At 39.4% G+C, this 21,667-nt stretch overlaps 2 protein-coding genes across 7 annotated transcripts in view; one reads left to right on the top strand and one right to left on the bottom strand.

The window, feature by feature from the left end:
• cntrl (centriolin) overlaps positions 1-5,936 on the bottom strand; it is a 114,152-nt gene extending 108,216 nt beyond the window's left edge. For 5 of the 6 annotated variants that reach the window (XR_007265065.1, XM_048613716.1, XM_048613718.1 and 2 more), the window contains exon 1: positions 5,842-5,935. The gene's annotated coding sequence lies outside the window, so the exon portion shown is untranslated. Of the gene's footprint in view, positions 1-5,841 lie in introns of all 6 variants that reach the window. The other variant, XM_048613717.1, reaches the window with a different exon arrangement.
• An 8,497-nt stretch (positions 5,937-14,433) lies between these two features.
• c5 (complement component 5) overlaps positions 14,434-21,667 on the top strand; it is a 106,483-nt gene continuing 99,249 nt past the window's right edge. Inside the window, exons 1-3 of the mRNA XM_020514981.2 lie at positions 14,434-14,498; positions 15,284-15,476; positions 21,115-21,277. Of these exons, the coding sequence (XP_020370570.2) occupies positions 14,434-14,498; positions 15,284-15,476; positions 21,115-21,277 (421 nt within the window). The remainder of the gene's footprint in view (positions 14,499-15,283; positions 15,477-21,114; positions 21,278-21,667) is intronic.

Below are 21,667 nucleotides of genomic sequence, written 5' to 3'. Positions count from 1 at the left end.
TTTTACCAATTTTTCTGAACAACCTGTTCCGAGACGTTACTACACACCTCTACAGCATGTGGGACTTGAACCCTGACTTCCCTGTACAGAGGTAAGGACATTACCACAGGGCCCAGAATACAGTTCTTAAATATATAAGTCTAAAGAGCATCCATTTGCTCTCAATGAAGTTTGGATTTGACCTATAATAAAATCAAAACATTGCAGATGCTGGAAATCTGAAACAAAAAAAAGAATGCTGGGAAAACACAGCAGGTCTGGCAGCATCTGTGGAGAAAGTAAGAGTTAACGTTTTGAGTGTGGTTACAATTCTTCTTCAGAGCTGATTTGTTTGAGCATTAAAAGTCTCTGTACTTCTAATGTTCACAGTCATAGTCTCTTCACCAGTAAAAACATTAATTAGAAAAAGCAAACATGTTCAGTTTTCCTGTTTTAGTTTTCTCAATGCCTAGGACACAAAAAAAAAGAATGAAAACAAAGGTAGAAGTAAGATGAGCTACAAGAAAAAGCTGATCAAATAAGTTTCCTACCTATGATCCATCTTCAAATCGTATGCCCACTGATTTCTCGATCTTCATTTCTGGGTTAGGCTATCAAATCATATCCATTATGAGGCTACTGATTTGCAGCAGCTACCTTGACTATACTTCCATCTTTCTCTCTTCCTGTATAAGTTCTATTCCATTTTTTCAATTTCTCTGTCATAAATATTCCAGGATGCACCTGCAATACAAATTGTTTTGATACGCCTTCGTTTTTCCTCAAATGAGGATTTCTTTCACCCGTTAGTAACAGGGCCTTTAACTACATCTGTCCTACTACCTGCACTTCTACTTATCTTACATCTCTTCCTTTCCAGATTGTATGGTTCCCTCCAATTCTTGTTTTCCATTTCATCAGATTCTACATTTAAATGTCATTCTTAGCCAGTTCCACGCCAAACAACACATTCCCCTTCCTTCCCTTTTTCTACCTGTGCAGGGAAATATTCCTTTCATATCAGCCTGGTTTCCCCATCAATGTCCCCCAACACCCATTCCCATGGCACCTTCCTGTGCAAAAACTGATAATGTAACAGCTTCCTGTTTTTCTACCATCTGAGACACAAAACACTCTTTCCAGATGAAACTTCCAGCAACCTATTTGTACATCTTTCAATTCACTATATTACATCTGTTGTTCATGATGGGATCTTCTACATGTATGGGAGACTAAACATACAAGGCAATTCTATTGAATGTCTCCATTTGAATCGTATGCATAACTCAAAGTTTTCAGTTCTCTGTCCCATCCCCAAACTGTCTTGTTTCATTCTTTTATAGGACATGGGCATCTCCTGCTGGGCCAGCATCTATTGCTTATTCCTAGTTGCCTAGTTCCAATCCACAACATCTGCCCCCGAGAAGGGCAAAGGCAGCAGATACATGGGAGCACCACTCCCTGCAAGTTTCTTTCTGAGCCACACAGACCATTCTAACTTCAAAATATATCAACCGCTGGGTCAAAATCTTGGAACTTCCTCCCTATGAGCACTTTGGTATCCCTACACCACACAAACTGGAGCAATTCAAGAAGGCAGTTCACCACCATCCTGGGAAGGGACAATTAAGGATGACAACAAACAGCCCCCCGCCAGTGTCTCCCGCATCCCATGAACAAACAAGATTCACACTGCTCACATTGACATAGACAATTACACTGCTTGGGGGATGCGGGTGCAGTTCACAGTTTAAACAGACAATAAATTACTATCACATACATCCTTTCTCCTTGCTTTGCCGAACTTCAAGTCACAAAATTACTGGACCTAATTAGCACAGGTAGAGCCACTGGTCCCAGAACTATCACTGACTTGTTGCTTGGAAGAATGGTCATTGACATCCCCAGGCTGCAAGAAAGACTCAGAGTTTCATTGCCCTTACAGCAGGGCCTCCTAAACTATAGTTGTGATCCTACTGGAGGCCGCAGATGTAAAATGAGACTTTGGTGTCGTGAACTGCAACGAAGCAATAATGGGTGTTCGGCCTCTTTAAACCCTCATGATTTTTGTTAATGGTGGGTACAGCCTAATTCCTCCTCCAAAACTAAAGCTTCACTGCCTCTTACAGTGCTACAATAAAGCTCATCATGAGGTCAAGGAACAGCACGTCCACTTTTGATTAGATATTTTACAGCTTTCAAGGCTTAAATGATTCAACAATTTTAGACCATAACCACTAATCCATTGTTTGCTGTTACTAATAATTGTTAATTCCATTAGAACTTTAAGGGGTCCCTCTTGTGACGCAGTGGTAAACTCCTTACCTCTGGACTGATAGACTCAGGTTCAAGTCCCACCTGTTTCAGAAATGTGTAATAACATCCCTAAACAGGCTGATCATAAAAAAAAGTTAATAACTCGGCAGTGGGGGACTCTTGTGGCACAGTGGAGCAAGACACTGGACCAAGAGATCTGGGTTCAAGTCCCACCAAGTTCCAGAGTGTGTAACAACATTGCTGAACAGCTGATTCAAAAATAAGGTTAACAAATCTAGGAAGGGACCTGCTTGTGGGGCAGTTGTCGCCCTGCTGCTGAGCCAGGAGGCCTGTGTTCAAGTCCTACCTGTTCTAGAGATATGTACACCATCTCTGAACATGTTGACTAGAAAATGGCTAAGGGTTTTAGGGCATCTTGTGATGCAGAGGTAGTGTCCCTACCCCTGAACCAGAGGCACCTGGGTCAAGTCCCACTTGCTCTGGATTTGCGTAATAACATTCCCTGAATAGGATGATTAGGAAAACAGGTTAAATAAAAATTTTACAACTCCAGGAAGGGGCCCTCCTGTGACACAGTGGTTGTGTTCCTACCCCTGGAGTGGGAGGCCCAGGTTCATGTCTCACCTGTTCCAGAGGCGTGTAATAACATCTTGTGGGTTCTTGTGATGCACTGGTAGTGTCCCTATCTCTAAGTCAGGAAGCCCTGGTTCAAGTCCCACTTACTCAAGGCATGTATTAACGTCTCTGAGTGGGCTGAAAAGAAAATATCCATTTACAACTCTTCAAGACACATCTTTTATTTCTTTCACTTGTCCCAATACCACCCATTTCTGCCCTGCACTGTCTTTTGTTTTGGCATTTAATCTCTCCCACCTTCCTCCCTATCAGATCTTTCCCTTATTTCCTTAGCTTGTTTAAACCTGTTACATCTCCAACTTTTCCAAGCTCTAATAAAAAAGTCATCAACCAGAAACATTAACTTGTCATTATTTCAGAAAGGTGGTAAGGGAAAGCCAGGGAACTCTAGACAGGTGAGCCTGACATCAGTAGTGGACAAGTTGTTGGAGGGGATTCTGAGGGACAGGATTTACGTGTATTTGAAAAGGCAAGGACTGATTAGGGATAATCAACATGGTTTTGTGCATGGGAATTCGTGCATCACTAACTTGATTGAGTTTTTGAAGAAGTGACGAAGAAGATTGATGAAGGCAGAGAATTGGACGTTGTTTATATGGACTTCGGAAAAGCTTTTGACAAGGTTCCACATGGTAGACTGGTTAGTGAGGTTAGACTACCTGGAATCCAGCGGAAGCTAGCCATTAGAATACAAAATTGGCTTCAGGAAGGAGACAGAGGGTGGTGGTGGAGGGTTGCTTTTCGGACTGGAGGCCTGTGACCAACAGTGTGCCGCAAGGATCAGTGCTGGGTCCTCTACTTTTCATCATTTGTATAAATGATTTAGATGTGAATGTAGGAGGTATGGTTAGTAAGTCTGCAGATAACACCAAAATAGTGGCGGACAGTGAAGATAATTATCTCTGAGCACAACAGGACCTAGATCAGATGGGCTGAGGAGTGGCAGATGGAGATTAATTTTGATAGATGCGAGGTTTTGCATTTTGGTAAGGCAAATCAGGGCAGGACTTATACACTTATTGGTAGCATATTGGGGAGTCTTACCAAACAAGGAGACCTTGGGGTGCAGGAAAATAGTTCCGTGAAGGTGGAGTCGCAGGTAGACAGGGTAGTGAAGAAGGGGTTTGGTACACTTGTCTTAATTGATCAGTGCATTGAATATTTGAGTTGGGATGTCATGTTATAGGACATTGGTTAGTCCACTTCTGGAATAGTGCATTTAATTCTGGTCACACTGTTATAGGAAAGATATTGTTAAACTTGAAAGGGTTCAGAAAATATTTCCAAGGATGTTGTCAGGGTTGGAAGGTTTGAGCTATAGCGAGAGGCTGAATAGGTTGTGGCGTCGGAGGGTGATGGGTGACCTTATAGGGGTTTATAAAATCACAAGGGGTATGGATAGGGTGAACAGCCATGATCTTTTTTCCAGAATAGGGGAGTCCAAAACTAGAGGGCATAGGTTTAAGCTGAGAGGGGAAAGATTTAAAAGGGACCTAAGGGCAACTTTTTCACGCAGAGGGCAGTGCATCGAATGAGCTGCCAAAGGAAGTGGTGGATGCTGGTAGAATTACAACATTTAAAAGGTATCTGGATGAGTACATGAATAGGAAGGATTTAGAGGGATATGGGCCAAATGCTGGCAAATGGGACCAGATTAATTTAGGATATCTGGTCAGTGTGGACAAGTTGGACCAAAGGATCTATTTCCATGCTGTACAACTGTATGGGTCAATAACTTAGTTTCTTTCCACAGATGTTGATTATTACCAGCATTTTGTGCTCTCATTTCAGATGTTTAACATCCTTAGTACCTTGTCTTAATATCACCATTATATTAGCTTTATCCCTGATCCACAATAACAAGTGATGCAAAGTGTAGAGTTTTATCGCTCATGTTACCATTTAGCTAATCCAACATAATATGTTGCTTCAAGTCATTACCAAATGCAATACTTTGCAAAATCAATTTTGAATTTCAGATCACCGGGTCAACGTATAATCACACTCCAAATGTGAAGTGATAGTTATACTGCTTTATGGCAGCAGTTAAATAATTTTGAATCATAGTCATAAAGTCATACAGCACAGAAGCAGACCCTTTGGCCCAACCAGTTCATACTAACCATAATCCCAAATTTAAACTAGTCTCACTAGCCTGCACTTGTGTCCTATATCCCTCCAAATATTTCTTATTCATGTACTTATCCAAATTAACCAATAATAAATAACACTGCATAGTTGCCAAATCTCATTTGGTTTAAACAATCTAATTTGACCCAAATAAAAACCAAAAGAACTGCAGATGCTGTAAATCAGGAACAAAGTTCTGAGGAAGGGTCACCGGACCCGAAACGTTAACTCTCTTTTCTCCTTCACAGATACTGCCAGACCTGCTAAGCTTTTCCAGCAACTTTGTTTTTGTTCGTAATTTGACCCAAACTCTTAAAAACAAATAAAACTGCATATACTTAATGGATTTAGTCTTACATCGTTGATCATAATCTTTCTCAACAGTTGCCTGATAGTGGCAACATTACCAGTCTTTAAAGTTTGTGCTGTACAAAATCGAGCTAGAGGTGCGGGGTTATTACCGAACGAACGCGGCACTTGTAACACATATCAATTTGCTAATCATAATCGCCCCCTTCCTTATTCTACTCTTACTCCCAAAGGTAGAAGTGCCATACCTATATCGCAATTCAGAAGAAACGGTTCTGTTTTGATAATAACTGAAAAATGAAATCAATACAGATAACTTTTTATTATTTTACTCCAAAGTTTAACATCAGAACTTGCGTATTCAGGTAGAAGGCTTTTAAGAGTTTGTGTATCGGCTTTCCGTTGACATGGTAACCATTCTCCCTCCCCTGGAATTTAACCAGATTGATGGGCCGCGAAATGTAACTTAAACATGTAAAAACTGTCTCCGTTCCCTTGCTGTGAATGTACCTGTAGTGAATTCGGCTCGGAGCCAGTTCAGATAATGATGGTAAGGGAGAGGTGAAGCGAGGAAGAGAATCCGATGCTGCCGTGTGAGGACGCCATCTTTGTTTGTGGAGAATGGGAGGCGGGTTTCCTCGCGCTTCTTCCTTCCGCTGCACCGAGAACCAAACGTTAACGGCTCCAACTGTCAGATGCAGCGTTAAACTAGGAAGGATTGCGAATTGAGAAGTGAAAACTGGAGATTTTTTTAATGCTCGAGATAATATAACAAATGGATGAAGTGTAAACAAAAACTTAAGGCGCGGGAACTTTAAAGCAGAAGACATTGTAGCGAGGACTACAATGTCACCCATGAACTACATGACGAGAAAGGAAATTAAATGTGGGAGTAATTGGGGTAAATGTGAAAAATACAGATAAGAATTTGAGGTCAGTTTAGTCTTCCTTGATTCTTATATTATCTTTCTGGTGTTATTGAAGTTGAACAAGGCTCATTGTGGGCAAAATTTCCCCTTTGAGATGTAATATGTCATAATATCCGATGACAAAAGACGAGGCTGGCCCATTGTCGATTACACCTAGGTATCTTATAAGTGCCAGCTAGTTTCTCTGTAAAAACAAAGCAGTTTGATGCATAAAAACAAATGGCGTAAAATCATATATATAAACCAACACCAAAAATGAGAAATGGGAGGGATTGTAGTCTATGAAGGATGTAATAATTTGAAGAGTAAGAAGGCAGTACAAAATAGATAATGCATAGTTTCTGCATTCAGTATCCTAGACAATATTGGTGGAGCATAATAAAATATTATCTATAGCAGGATGCTGGGGAACCTAATGCAGTAGTCCTGAGGTGAGGATTTCAAGACAGAAAGTCAGCAGCATGAAGAGGATTGAGCAAGGTGAGGTCCCCATGAAAGCATTACCAAAATCAGTGAGTGAGGTGAAGTCCCTAACAGAGAGGCAGACCAACTGGTGGTGGATATATTTGTAGTCTATGCTTAAGTAGGTGTAAGGGTAAAATAAAAGCAAGGATCCATAGTTTATTTAGTTAAGATATGTTTGGGGAGGTCAGGCCGAGATATGCACATCCTGCAATCATTTGGGAAATCATAGGTGTATGTGGCAGTCCGATGACCATGTGCCCAGGAAGTGCCCCTGGCTGGAGCAACTTGATCTCTGGTGTTTGGAACGTAAGTGGCAGCTGGGGGCAATACAGTGAACTCCTGCGGGGAGGTTTGTGGATTGCAGGTTTAAGGATGTAGTCACCCACAGCTTAAGGAACTGCAGGCACAGAGACTGAATGCCAGTGAAAAAGGGAATAAGGCAGGTAGTGAGGGAATCTTCTGAGTGCATCTTGCTCACAAATTGTTTTTTAGTTTTGGAAAAACATATAGTGATGTTTCCTTTGTGGAGTCCAGCTAGAGCCAAGACCATGGCACTGGATGGTACAACTGCTAGGATGGACTGAGTGTGGGAGAAATGTGGAAGGGCAATAGTGGTAGGGGATCTATTAGTGATGGGAGTAGTTCAAATGCTTCTATGGCCATAGATATTACTCCAAGATGGTATCTGGCAGGGCTTTCTGAAATGGGAGGGGAGCAACAAGAAGTCATGATCTGTGTTGGGACTAGTGACATAGGAGAGAAAGAAATTAAGTCCAGCAAGCAGACTTTAGGAAGTTATGATGTGGAGGTGCAGGTGTTGGACTGAGGTGGACAAGGCCAAAAGTCACACAACACCAGGTTATAGGCTAACAGGTCTATTTGAAATCACAGGCTTTAGCATGCTGCCCTTTCGTCAGGTGAAGTGATGAGGGGCAGTGCTTTAAAAGCTTGTGATTTCAAATAACCTATTAGACTCTAACCTAGTGCCATGTGACTTTTGACCTTTAGGAAGTTAAATATAGAATTGAAAGTAGGACTTCAAAGGAATTAATCTTTGCATTACATCTACTGCCATGCAGTAGCAAGTACAAGATTAGAAGGATATAGCAGATGAATATGTGGCTGGAGAGATGATGCAGGAGAGAGTGCTTTAAATTCCTGTTATAATGGGACCTTCTCTGGGAGAAGTGAAACTTTACAAATTGGATGGATTACATTTGAGTAGGAACAGGAACAACATCCTCACTGGGAGGTTTGCTAATACTATTAGAGTGGATTTAAAATAGATTGGCAGAAGGATCGTATCCTGACAAGTACGTAGTTCAGAAGGGAGAAAAGCTGAGATGGAATTAAAACATAAAATGTTAGTAATTGAATCTTGAAGGCAAATGAAATATTGTTTAGATAAGAAAGAAGTGAATTTGGCAAGGCTAAATGCAACATATTTTAATACAAGGGGTTTGAGGAACAAGGTAGATGAGCTGAGGGCATAGATAAGCACGTATGTATGATGATATAGCTATGACCGAGATCTGCTGGAAGTTGGGCTGGACCAGCAGTTCAACATTCATGGCAAGATAGAAGGAGGTTGGAAGAAATAGGGGAGAAGGGTTTGCAAAGTTGCTCAAGGAATCAATTATAGCAATGAAGAGGGATGATACTTTGGAAGGAGCAGAACTAAAAAACATAAAAGGAGTAAACACACTGTTGGGTGAGTACATGATGAAAGCAAACAGGGAGGGATAGAGAATCAAATATGTAACCGAATTTCAGATAAGTTCAAGAATAATAAGGCATAGGAACAGGAGTAGGCCATTCAGCCTGTAAAGCTTGCCCCACCATTCAAAATGATTATGGAAGATTGAATACTTAAGTGCCTTCACTTATCCCATCCCTATAACATTGTATACCATTGGTAATCAGAAATATATCAATCTCCCCCTCAAACATATTCAAAGTCCTCCGTGGTAGAGAATTCCAAAGGTTCACAACCTTCTAAGTAAAATAAATTCTCCACATCTCAGACCTAAATGCCTAATCTCTCTTCCTAGGACAGTCCCATCATGCCAGGAAGAAGTCCAGTGAACTTTTATTGCACTTCTTGTCTGGAAATATCTTTAGATACCTTCACAAAGATATCATGGACGCCAAGAGACAATGCCAGACTAGACAAGAGTCCCAAACTAACATACGAACAACATGTTGACTATGGCAAGGCTTACAACAATATAATGGGCTACAAAACAAAGTTGAGTAGAATCACTGACAACAATGCATCCCTCCCCAATGAGATCAATGCATTCTATACTCGTTTCGAATAGAAATTCAGTGAAATGATGTCACCAGCCCTGACAGCCTTGGGTGCACTTGTACTCACAGTTGCCGCCGTAGATATCAGGTCAGCATTCTCAAGAGTGAACTCATGGAAAGAGACTGACCAGGATTGAATCTCTTGGCTGTGCGCTCATATCCTGCGCAGACCAACTGGCGGGAGTATTTGCAGACATCTTTAACATCTTACTACGATGCGAGGTTCCCACCTGCTTCAAGAAGACCACTGTTATCCCAGTGGCAAAGAAAAATCAGGCAATGTGCCTTAATGACTACCATCTGGTAGCTCTGACATCCATCATTATGAAGTGCTTCGAGAGGTTACTAATGACTCATATCAACTCCAGCTTCCTAGATTGCCTTGATCCACTACAATTCACCTACTATTGCAATAGGACCACAGCAGACACCATCTCCCTGGACCTACACTCATCCCTTGAATATCTGGATAACAAGGATACCTACATCAGACTTCTTTTTATTGGCTTTAGCTCCACCTTCAACACCATAATTTCAACGAAAGCCATCTGCAAACTTAGGGACCTGGAACTCTGCTCCCCTGAATGCAACTGGATCCTTGACTTCCTGACCCACAGACCACAATTAGTAAGGATAGGCAAGAACACCTCCTCCACAATAATCCTCACCACCAATGCCCTGTGAGGTTGCGTACTCAACTCCTTACTATACTCCTTATACATTCATGGCTGTGTGGCCAAATTCAGCTCTAACTCCATTTACAGATTTACTGATGACACCACCGTAGTAGGTCAGATCTCAAACAATGATGAGACAGAGTACAGGAAAGAGATAGACAGCTTAGTGGCATGGTGTAAAGACAACAATCTCTGAATGTCAGCAAAACAATGGAGCTGGCCATTGAGTTCAGGAAGTGGAATGGAGTACATGCCCCTATCTGTATCAATGGTGCTGAGGTGGAGGTTGTTGAGGGCTTCAAGTTCCTAGGAGTAGATATCACCAACAATCTACCCTCGTCCATCCATGTCAATGCTACAATCAAGAAAGCACACCAACACCTTTATTTCTTCAGAACGTGAAGGAAATTTGGCATGTCCACAATAACTCTTTACAATTTCTATAGATGCACCAGAGAAAGCATCCTAACTGGATGCATCACAGCTTGGTATCGCAATTGCCCTGCCCAAAACTGCAAGAAATTACAGAGAGTTGTGAACCCACCCCAGCCCATCACAAAAACCAGCCTTCCTTCCCTTGACTCTGCCTACACTTCCTGCTGCCTCGGGAAAGCAACCAACAAAATCAAAGACCCCTACCACCCCAGTTATACTCTCTTCCATCAGGCAGAAGATACAAAGTTTGAAAACACACACCAACAGATTCAAGAACAGCTTCTTCCCCGTTGTTATTAGTCTTATGACCGGACCTCTCACAAAGTTGATCTTTCTCTGTACCTTCTTTGTAGCTGTTATGCTATATTCTGCGTTCTGTGCTATTACTTTGATGTACTTATGTAAGGTATGATTTGTCTGGTTAGCATGCAAAACAATACTTGTCACTGTATCTCTGTACATGTGACAATAATAAATGAAATTCCTGTGATAAGACTACACATAGTATTCCAGGTATAGGCTAATGAAGATTCTGTATATTTACAGGAAGACTTCACTACTCCTATACTCATCCTCTTGCAATAAAGGCTAATATTCCATTAGCCCTCTTCATAGCTTGCTGCAACTGCATTTTAAAAAGAGCAAAATACTGCAGATGATGGAAATCTGAAACTAGCACAGACTGCTGGAGAAACTTAGCAGGTCTGGCAGCATCTGTAAAGAGAGAAATAATTAATGTTTTGAAATGTTAACTGTTTGTCTGTCCACAGATGCTGCCAGACCTGCTGATTTGCTGCAGCATTATCATGTTTACAGTACCTGCAAGTTTGTCTTCAGTGACCTATTGACAGGCAGTAATAATAGGGGATTTTAACTACCGAGATACTAACTGGGATATTTTTTGTGTGCAAGGTAAGAAGGAAACAAATTTTTCAAAATGCATCCAGCAGAACATTTTTAGCCAGTGCATAGAAATTCCAATAAGGTAGCAGACAGTTCAGGACCAAATATTCAGAAATCAGCCTGGGTGGGTGGAAGGCCTAGAAGTGAGGGAGCAAATTTAGAGAAAGTGACCATAACAAAGTTAGATTCAGGATAGTTATGGAAAAAGATAAAGGTTGGCTAGGAATAAAAGTTCTAAACTGGGAAAGGCTAATTTTGCTAAGATACAATTTGGCTCAAGTGGACTGGAGCAACTACTTGCAGATAAAACCTTGTATCAGAGCAATGGGAAGGAAATAGTGAGTTCAGGGCAAATTTGTTTCAGTAAAGACAAAGCAAAGCGTGAGACCAAGACCAGAGAATCCTCAATGTTGAGAGACCTATAGGATTAAGAGAGAAAGAGAAGCTTATGGCAGACACCAAGGGCTCAAATGGCAGAGTTCCTGGAGGAGTATAAAGAGCGCAAAGGAAGTTAGCCATGAGAGTACATGAGAAAGGATTGGCAGGTAGCATAACAGAAACTCCAAAGCTGTTTTTTGTAGATACGTATATATATTTTATTTATATATATGGAGAGAGAGAGAAAGCAAAAGATTAACTAGAAAAGAGGAGTGTCCATTAGGGATGATATTGGTAATCTGTGTGTAAACACAAATGTGGGTTCAGTCCTCAATGAATACTTTGTGTTGGTTTTCACAATGGAAAAGAACAATGCAGGTATAGACATTAGCCTGCATCGAAGAAACTAACAGAAGGTAGTAGCAGATTTAGCACCCCTAAAAGTGGATAAATTCATAGGTCTGAATGAGATGGATCCCAGGCTATTGAAGGAGGCAAGGGAGGAGACATTCAGGATCCTGGCAAAAATTTTCAAATCCTTACAGGCCACGGGTCGGGTGCCAAAAGACTGGAGAACTGTTAATATCGTCCCATTATTAAATAAAAGTGAAAGGATAGTCCAGGAAATTACAGGCCGGCCAGTGAAACCTCAGTGATGGGGAAGTTATAACAAAGAATTCTGAGGGACAGAATATATCTGCACTTGGAGAGACATGGCTTAATCAGGGACAGTTAGCATGGATTTATTAGGGGGAGATCATGTTTGATAAATTCGATCACATTTTTTGAGAAGGTAACCAGGAACATTGATGTGGCCTAGATTGACTTTAGCAAAGCTTTTGGTAAGGTCCCTTACAGCAGTCTTGTCAAGAAAGTAAGAACCCATAGGATCCAAGGCAAAGTGGGACATCAGATCCAAAACTGGCTGTGCGATATCAAACAAAACATGAAGATAGAAGGATGCTTTTTGTGACTAGAGGTCTGTTTTCAGTGGAATGCCCCAGGGCTTGGTGTTGGTGCCCCTTGCTGTTTATGGTGTACATTAATGACTGGTACTTAAATGTTTCAGATATGATCAAGAAATTTGTGGATGACACAAAACTTGTCAGGGTGCTAAATATTGAGAAGAATAGCTATAAACTGCAGGAGGATATCAATGGGCTGGTCAGGTGTTCAGAGCAGTGGAAATAGAATTCAACATGGAAAAGTGTGGGCTAATGTACTTGGGGAGAGTTAACATAGCAAGGGATTACACCCTGAACCATAAAACCCTAGAAAATACTGAAGATCAGAGCCTTAAGTTTGATTTGTATTTCTGTATTCTGTGGGTTAAGAAGGAAAAGCATTGCTTTCATCTATGAGTTATGGTAGGTTGTCTGGAATTTTGTTTGCATGCAGTTATGTAAGGCTTAATAAAAAATGCCTTGAAAATGGATTGTTCCATGCTGTAGAAAATAAACAGTAGAAGAGAGAGGAAAAAATACAGACTATTACCTAGCAACAAGGTGTCCTAAGAAACAGAGAGACAGATACAGAAACTATTTACTTTGGAAAGACCGAACCATCAGATGGGCACCAAGTAAGGAGGTTTCTTTCAGGTAGAAGAAAGTTATTCAGGGAGGGAAAAAAGCTGCAAGAGCAATAGTGAGTTTAGCAATCTTCAGAACACTCAAGGTAAGAGAAAAGAGTCCAACATGGTTTAATGTCAGTAAGAGAAAGCTCCAAAAGCAGAAGGAGGAGGAGAAGGAGTTCAAGCTCTCCGTATTCAGAGATACGTGGGATGTGTCAACAGTTTGTTTAAGGGTCTCATGAATACATTTTCACTCAAGAAGCTGGCATTGAGTAAATTCAGAAGTTTATCAGAAAGAAACCAATTACAGCCATGCCACATGAAGAAGAAACTTTCAGGTTTCACTGAAGTTTGAGAATCTGTTGTTGAGGGAGAAGTGTTGAATGTTTACTTCTGATATTTGTAATAAAGCCATTTCAATTAGTTATATAGTGTAAACTAGTTTGTTTTTTTTTCCTTCTGTGTATTGCAAACTTTGATGTTGTTTTGTCAAAGAAAATTTGGCAGCTCCTTGTGAATATGTTCAGTGACTGGCCATCATGGTAACCATACTGCAAATAGAACTTAATGGTCTGTCAAGCAAGGCCTCAGTCTAGGATAACAAGGTGTAGAGCTGGATGAACACAGCAGGCCAAGCAGCATCGGAGGAGCAGGAAAGCTGATGTTTCAGGCCTAGACCCTTCTACAGATCTGACTTGTCAGAATTACTATCAGCTGGGATTGTAACAGATGGAGATTGTTAACTCACAAAGCTGGAATAAGAAAGGTAACTGTCAAATACTTAATAAACTGTATTTAAAAGTAACGTTAACAAACAAAACAAGAAAGTGCACAACTGAAAAATGAAGTACAAGTTAGTCAATAAGATTACAGCACACATGTCACACTTTAATAACGAGTATGGGAATCATCAGGAAACAACTCTGTATACGATACATGTCTTGATATCTTACATAGTTCTATCTTCAGTAACCATTCTGGCTGATATTACTGTCTTTTAAATAGCTGTGAATAGAGAGCAACCAGAGTATAATTGTTATTTTATATCCATAATTAAATAACGTGCAAAAAATTCGCAATTTAAAGATAATTCTGCAATACTTAAAGAAAACAGAACTGAAATGATTCTTTATTGTAAAAAATTAGCCACTAATATGATGTAGCCATTGCATCTTTCTACACAAACAAATCTGATATGTCCAAATTCTTGTTTCCTAATTCTTTTTAAAGTTGAGGGAAGAGCATTATAGGCTATTTAATAATTTACTAAAATTATTCCTCAATCTTTAATGTAAGCATACCAGATTAATTTATTATTAACCTAAAATAAATAGTGACACACTTTACCAATAAGCTAAGTTGTAACCAGTAGCTATAACCTTTGATTTGACTCAACGTTTTCACTAACTTTGAAACTGTGTAGTGAGGACTGAATATGAAACTTCTTTTCATTATTAGCTTTGTGGCTCTCTTTCGAAGCAATCTCGGGCAAGAACGCACGTAAGCAATTTATTTTAAAATCCTTTCAGAAACTATTATGTCATGAACAATGTGAAATTTTGGATGCTACTTTGCCATTTCTGTACAATTTTGTAGGTCTCCAAAGTTTAATATCCAGTCAGTTACTATTGCAAAAGTACTAGCATCAGTTTGATCATAGAATTTTTCATCATACAGGTATTTACTTTAAACCTTAATTTCTAGTCTTCCTCTAACAGTAAGAAAGTACTTTGCAAAACCAACCATTGCTTAACTTTTTTATTTTTGTTTGATGACTACACAGTTACCAGGACTCGTGTACCTCTTGAACCAGAATGGAACAGTATGATTAGATGTGTGCTGCATTGTAAAAATCCTTTTTTATTTTAAATCTTTTTGAATTGTGATTATTCATTTGAGTATTAAATTGTCTCTGCATAAGTTCAGAAGTTCTTCAAGGTTTGTTAATCTAAGGATGCCACAGTAACATGCAACATGCTAAGATTCAGTACTGGATGTAGAATTACATTTTTCAATGTTAATTTTGTATGACTGCATTTCAGATTCTCAACTGTTTTTGCAGAAGTCCAACAAAATCCCAAGCATGAAAAAAATCAATCTGAACATATTTTCTACATAAATGTATGGAATGATGTGATACCCCATCCATGTATAGATGTTAACCTTTATTGCATGTTAAACTATATGGGCATAATAAGCTTGCGTCATAGTTGAGTATGATTTTTGGCATATTGTTTCTCTGATTGATAGTATCTGATAAACTGAGTCTTACTGCCTTTTTTTAGGTACCTTGTTACAGCACCTAAGATCTTTAGAGTAGGAGCAACTGAGACTGTGGTGATTCAGACATATGGATATACAAATTCGTTACGTATTTTAATCAGTCTAAGCAGCTACCCAGATAGGAAAAAGATCTTTTCAGAGGAAGGAGTTACAATAAATAAAGAAAATGGATTTCAAGCGTCTTTACATTTGACAGTAAGTCTTTTTTAATGATTTTGAATAACTAAAGGATGCTATGACAAGCTTTTGTGATACCTCCTTTGAATACTGGAAAGTAAGATTTTTATACGTTGCTTTTCAGGACCTCATTGTCCAAAAGCATGTGCATCTAATGAAAGACATGACTGTTGTAGTCTAGAAAATGTAGCAGCCAAATTAAGCATATAAACTCTGACAAACAGCAACAAAATAATGATTAGGTAAGCTGTTTTACCCTGTGATGTTGATCAAGGCTAAATATTGGCTAAGACACTTACCCTGATTTTTTGTTTTGAAATAGTGCCATGGGATCAAACAGTGTAGCACATACTCAGTACTGCACTGTAGAGTAAACCTGCACTTTTGTGTTGAAGTCCAGCAACGGGACCTGAACTTAGAAGCTTAGTCACAGCTAATATTTACATATTATTATAATCCTAGTTGATGTTATTACTGGACAAGTCAGATCCCAGACTGAAATCTGACTTGATAGATCATATTTTGTTCTGTTTTAGTTTTAACAAGGTGGTGTCTGATTGAAATGTAAGCATGGAATGTTGGAAATTTGATTTTAACTTAAAAGGAGAAGTTTATTAAGCAAGATAAATTAGGATAAAATAGACTAACCGGACTTTTTCTTTATAATACACAGAGAACTGGTTGGTAGACTGGAAGCAGAGAATAGCAATATATGGGTACTTTTCCAAGTGGCAGGCAGTGACTTATGGGGTCATAGAATCCCCACAGTGTGGAAGCAAGCCATTTGGCCCAATAAATCCATACAGACCACTAAAGAGCATCCCACCTCAACCTGATCCCTGCTTTTCCCATGGCTAATTCACATAACCTACACATCCCTGGATACTATGGACAATTTAGGATGGCCAATCCACCTAACTTGCACATCGTTGGATTATGGGAGGAAACTAGAGCACTCGGCATTAACCCATGCAGACACAGTGAGAATGTGCACACACCACACAGACAGTCGCCCAAGGCTATAATCGAAACCAGGTCCCTGGCGCTGTGAGATAGCGGTGCTAACACCTGAGCCACTGTGCCGAGCCACTGGTATCTATGCTTTGACCCCAGCAATTCACAACATATATATCAATAATTTAGATGAGGTAACTAAATGTAATATCTTCCTATTCTCTCTGAAAGGGAAGTTGAGCTGTGAGGAGGATGCAGAAATGGACAAGTTGAGTGAGCAAATGCATAGCAGCTGAAGTATAATATGGATAAATGTCAGGTTATCCACTTTGGTATCAGAAATAGGAAGGCACACTATTATTTGAATATAATAGATTGGGAAAGAAGAAGGTACAACAAGAAGTGGGTGTTCTTGTACACCAGTCACTGAAAGTAAGCATACAACTGCAGAAGGTGCTGAAAAAGCCAGATGGTATTTTGGCCTTCATAGTGAGCAGATTCAAGTACAGGAGCAGGGTTGACTTGCTGCAATTCTACAGGGTCTTGGTGAGACCACACCTGGAGTATTGTAAGCAGTTTTGGTCTTGTTACCAGAGGAAGGATGTTCTGGCTATGGATGAAGTGCAACGAAGGTTTACGAGACTGATTCCTGAGAATGGCAGGGCTGACGTATGAGGAGACAGTAGATTGGTTAGGACTATATTTGCTGGAGTTTAGATGAAAGAGGATGGTCTCATTGAAACCTGTAAAATTATAATAGGACTAGACAGGATAAACCCATTCTGAGGAAGGGTCACCAGACCTGAAACGTTTCTTTCTTCACAGATGCTGCCAGACCACCAGAGCTTTTCCAGCAACTTCTGTTTTGTTCCTGATTCCCAGCATCTGCAGTTATTTTGGTTTTTATAAGGGGTAGGCAATTTAGGGCTGAGATGAAAAGAAATTCCTTCATTACACAGAGTGATGATTCTGTTGAATTCTCTGCCATAGAAAGTAATTGAGGCCAAAACCTTGAATGTTTTCAAAAAAGAGTTAGATATAGTTCTTAGGGCTAAAGGGGTCTAAGGGTAGGCTAGAAAGGGTACTGAGTTCAATGATCAGCCATTATTATATTGTGTAGCAAAGCAGCCTCAAAGGGTAGAATGACCTACTGCTACTCCTATTTCCTCACGGTCTATCATGAGCGTCAAGTTGAACCTGAAAGATTTCATATTCTGTTATAGCATCCTCCACTTTATTTATTGGGAGGGATGCTCTTGACAGCATGTCTGCAATAAGCATCTGCTTTTGCTGCTTGTAAGTGACATGGCTTATGCACTGTCTTAAACTGGGCATAGTGTCAATCTATTTATGTTAGTGCAATCGATGTGAATACATCTAGTTGATCTTGCTGCTGTTGTAAAGTTGGATAGAGAATTTGTGGGTTGGGAGGCAGGAAGTTAGAATTTGGTGTTTGTGAAATGCTAGGTGGGGGGAAGCATTGCATGGCCCCTTTACAAGATGATGTGCTTTTTCTCTGCTTAGAGGTTTAAACAAAATGTCTATAAGCAGCTTGAAAGTACATAGAGAACACCTCAATTGAAACATTTGTATCAAAAGGCCATACAGTTAGCAGGCCAAGCAGCAGTTTTGTTTTGTTACCAAGACAACAAGTTTTGAATTTAGCCAATCAATTTGAACCAAGCACTTAGATACCAAAACCCAATCCGTCAGCTTTCCTGCTCCTCTGATGCTGCTTGGCCTGCTATATTCATCCAGCTCTACACCTTGTTATCTCAGATTCTCCAGCGTCTGCAGTTCCTGCTATCTCTAAATTTCAATCTGATGGTTTTGACAACATCGGACCAATCTTAGTGTAAGAAATTGATATGTCATCAAGGATATAAAGGAAAAGGGCAGTTGGACAAAGACAGGAGAACTAACTGCCATCTGCCAGGGTTAACAGCTCTCAGCTCTCAAGAGAAAATCGCTGGCTCTGATGGACTCCTGTAAGTCTTAGACAAAGCACCATCTAGATATCAAAGGTAGCAACGCATAATTAGTTAAAATTCCTGACAGAAGATTCAATGGAGAAGGCACAGAGCATTTCACAAGACACGTAATCTGGCTGTAATTTTGAGAGACTAAATTCTATTTTATTTCATATAAGTGGGACTTGTATTTATTGGAACAGCATATCATTAGAATTTTGTTTTATTTGAGAATAGGTAGTAGTTAGAAGGGGTTTATTCAGTTTGTTAATAGTTTAGTTAATTTGTTCACTGTTAGAGTTAGATAAATAAATTGTTACTTGTTGATTGTAAAGTGAGTGTCAGAAGTTTCTTTTATTTAACCGCTAGAAGTTGCTGAAAGGCAGATTACATCACTTTTCACACTCCTTTTACAAATTATAGGGTGAGGTGCTGCTCTTTGGGTGTTTTGGTTTTAGTTCTCAGAGCGGGTCAACCTCTGCTTTCTAGCACTGCATTACATTGCTCCAAGTCCTGACTCGCTGACGTCACATTGCAAGATGACTTCATCATCAATTTCAGCATTGGCATTGTCATCACTCATTGCTTGATTTTAGTGAATGCTGCATGACGCACCAGTCTGACACTTTATATTGATGTGAAGTTCCCACTGCTGTCCTCATTCTAACAGTCACAAACTAAATATAATCTCTTGCCTTGACTTAACTAAACTAATTTGCTGTATAGTGTATAATGATTTGTCAGAGTCTTCAGTTAGTGTCTCTCCGGTTGCCATCTGTAATTATTTGTTACACTTTTTTTTTGCCATACACTTACCTGGAAAATGATTCAGCTTTTTGTAATGAGAGTACTGTTTTTACCGCTCTGGACATCCCTTCTTCTCTCTGGCATGATGTTTCTGCAAATTTACATCCTGCCCTTTGTCCTTAATTATTGTGTCAGTGTGCTAAGAGTATCTGTCAGCATAATGCAAGACCTGGCACAACCTTGGCACTTCTGCAGAGGTCAAATGCTCTCCCGAGTGTAAGTCTATCTTTTTTCAATAGGTATACTTTAACTTTTGAATCACATATGTCTAAAAGCCACCATAGTGCCAGAGGACCATAGTGCTGCTCTCCCATTAAAGGGAGATGACTGGTGGTGAGTTTAACCAGAGAGTCACTGCACATCAAGCAAGAGAAGATACTATCCTGTCTTTAATTAGCTCACACTTTATTAGAACAAATTTACAGATTTTGACAAGTTGAATCAATTGTGTAATGTATTGATCTATGGACTCTTTTTCACATTATTCCTTAGTATTGAGTGTGTACTGTTCACACATGATGTACACATGGGGCTGAAAGTGAGCCTTTGACATGTTTAAAATTTCCGTCTTGTATTTTTTTCTGTTCTTCTAAGTGATTTAGGGTGGAATATATTTTGAAACAATTTCTTCCCCAAAGTGATGAAGCGTATTAACATGTACCTGTTCAACAAGTCCATAACTATTTCTGCCAAAGATCATAGAAAAAATGCCAGTTCTGTCTCATATCCACAGCAATTTGAAGAAGAGCTGGTAGGGAAATGGTTGCAGCCATTTTCTCATAAGTAGTATTTTCACTTTTTTTATTTGCATTTTTCGGTAGCAGCTCACAGCTGCACAGCTGTTCTTTCATCTCTGGACACTCATCTCAGTAACATTTTTGTCACGGCATTTCGAATATGCAACACAGCATTGTCTTAAACACAAGGACTTTATTGTAATAGAGTCAAGAAGTCTGCCTACAGTGTGTTTGCCTAATGGTTGAGGTTATATGACTACATCAGCCTAGGAAGGATATTTGTACACAATTGCATTTTAATCCAAACAAATCCAACACTGAGGCACGGATCAGCACTTTCGTCACTTAGGTACATATCCTTGAACAGTCCTAAATTGTAGAATATTTCTTTGATTCCACGTATGGTGCCAGTATTTAATTAGTTCATGAAGACTTTTTTTTTCTCTAGCCATAAAGTTTAAACTAGACAAGGGGCTGTCAGGTAGCATGATGCTCAGTTCCGGATTTGTCTGCTTTTGCTGCAATCATTGGTTGTTAGGTGAACATAATGATAAGCCCACAAGGTGCTCCCATCAAAATTCCATTGTGGCTTTGAATACTTGAGCCTATTCCTTGTTATTGTTTCATCAGGCTGTGCTTCTGCTTGAGGGAGCCTCCCCTGAAGCCACACAAAACAGCCCAATGTCGGCTGAGCCTGTGGTTTCAATGCTGCTCTAGGGTCAATGAAGGGAAAAAAAAAGGGAAAGGCTGCATCATGAAAAAACACATGAGCACTGTTTTGATGAATAACTCATTGGTAATATTTTAATCAGTAATAAATTAAGGTATATTAAAAACTGCGGATTTTTATGGGCGTTGACCTTCACACAACTATGGACTATTATTCAAGCACATATAATAAAAGATGGTATGGTAACAATGCAGAAGATATTCAATTTTTCTTGTTTTTTTGACTCACAATAAGTCTGCAAGTTTGTTCATGCAAAATTGAAAGCACAAAGGAAAAATTAAGTTTGTAACTGAATTTCTTTATACATTAAACTCTTTAAATGATTGAATCTGAAATTTTTGTGGAATATTGAAAAATCCAAGAATGAAATCATGAAGTGCAGTCACATCTTAAAAATATCTATAAGATTAATTGTGCATTATCAAAAGTAAAAATAAATCTGCTTTTATTTTATACAGATTTCACCAAAAGATTTACCAAGAAAGAAAAATGAAAAACAATATGTGTACTTAAAAGCACGTTCTGAGGACTTTAATCAAGAGGAAAAAGTGCCAGTGACTTACCATAATGGATTGCTCTTTATCCAGACTGACAAACCTGTTTATACCCCTGATCAATCAGGTATGAGTCATAATCTTAATTTTCCAACTGCAGAATTCTCCCCTCAGTTAGATAAAAGTTACATTCTACAATTGAACTTCGTGCTTTGATTTGTTGTGTTCACGTTCCACAGTAAAATCCTGCCCTTTATATATGTGATAAATTTTCCTCTTTGTCCTCGCTATAATAATCTGTTAGGGTGAATATTGTGTTCTTTATTAAGCATGCTTGGTTTTCATTATGTTGATTTTGGATGGGTGTAAGTAGGTGGAGACACAAAGGGAGCAAATAAAATTGTATTACACGCAAGAGAAGTATGCCCAAAAGAAAAGATGATAAGGCACTATTTTTCCAGCGGCATGTAGAAAAAGGATGCCAAAGATTTGTCCTTAGAGGTACAGTACCTGATGC

This window comes from Rhincodon typus, chromosome 28 (assembly GCF_021869965.1).
Source record: "Rhincodon typus isolate 14 chromosome 28, sRhiTyp1.1, whole genome shotgun sequence".
Lineage (NCBI taxonomy): Eukaryota > Metazoa > Chordata > Chondrichthyes > Orectolobiformes > Rhincodontidae > Rhincodon > Rhincodon typus.
Note: the sequence above shows the minus strand (reverse complement) of the source record. Positions and strands in the feature narration are given on the sequence as shown.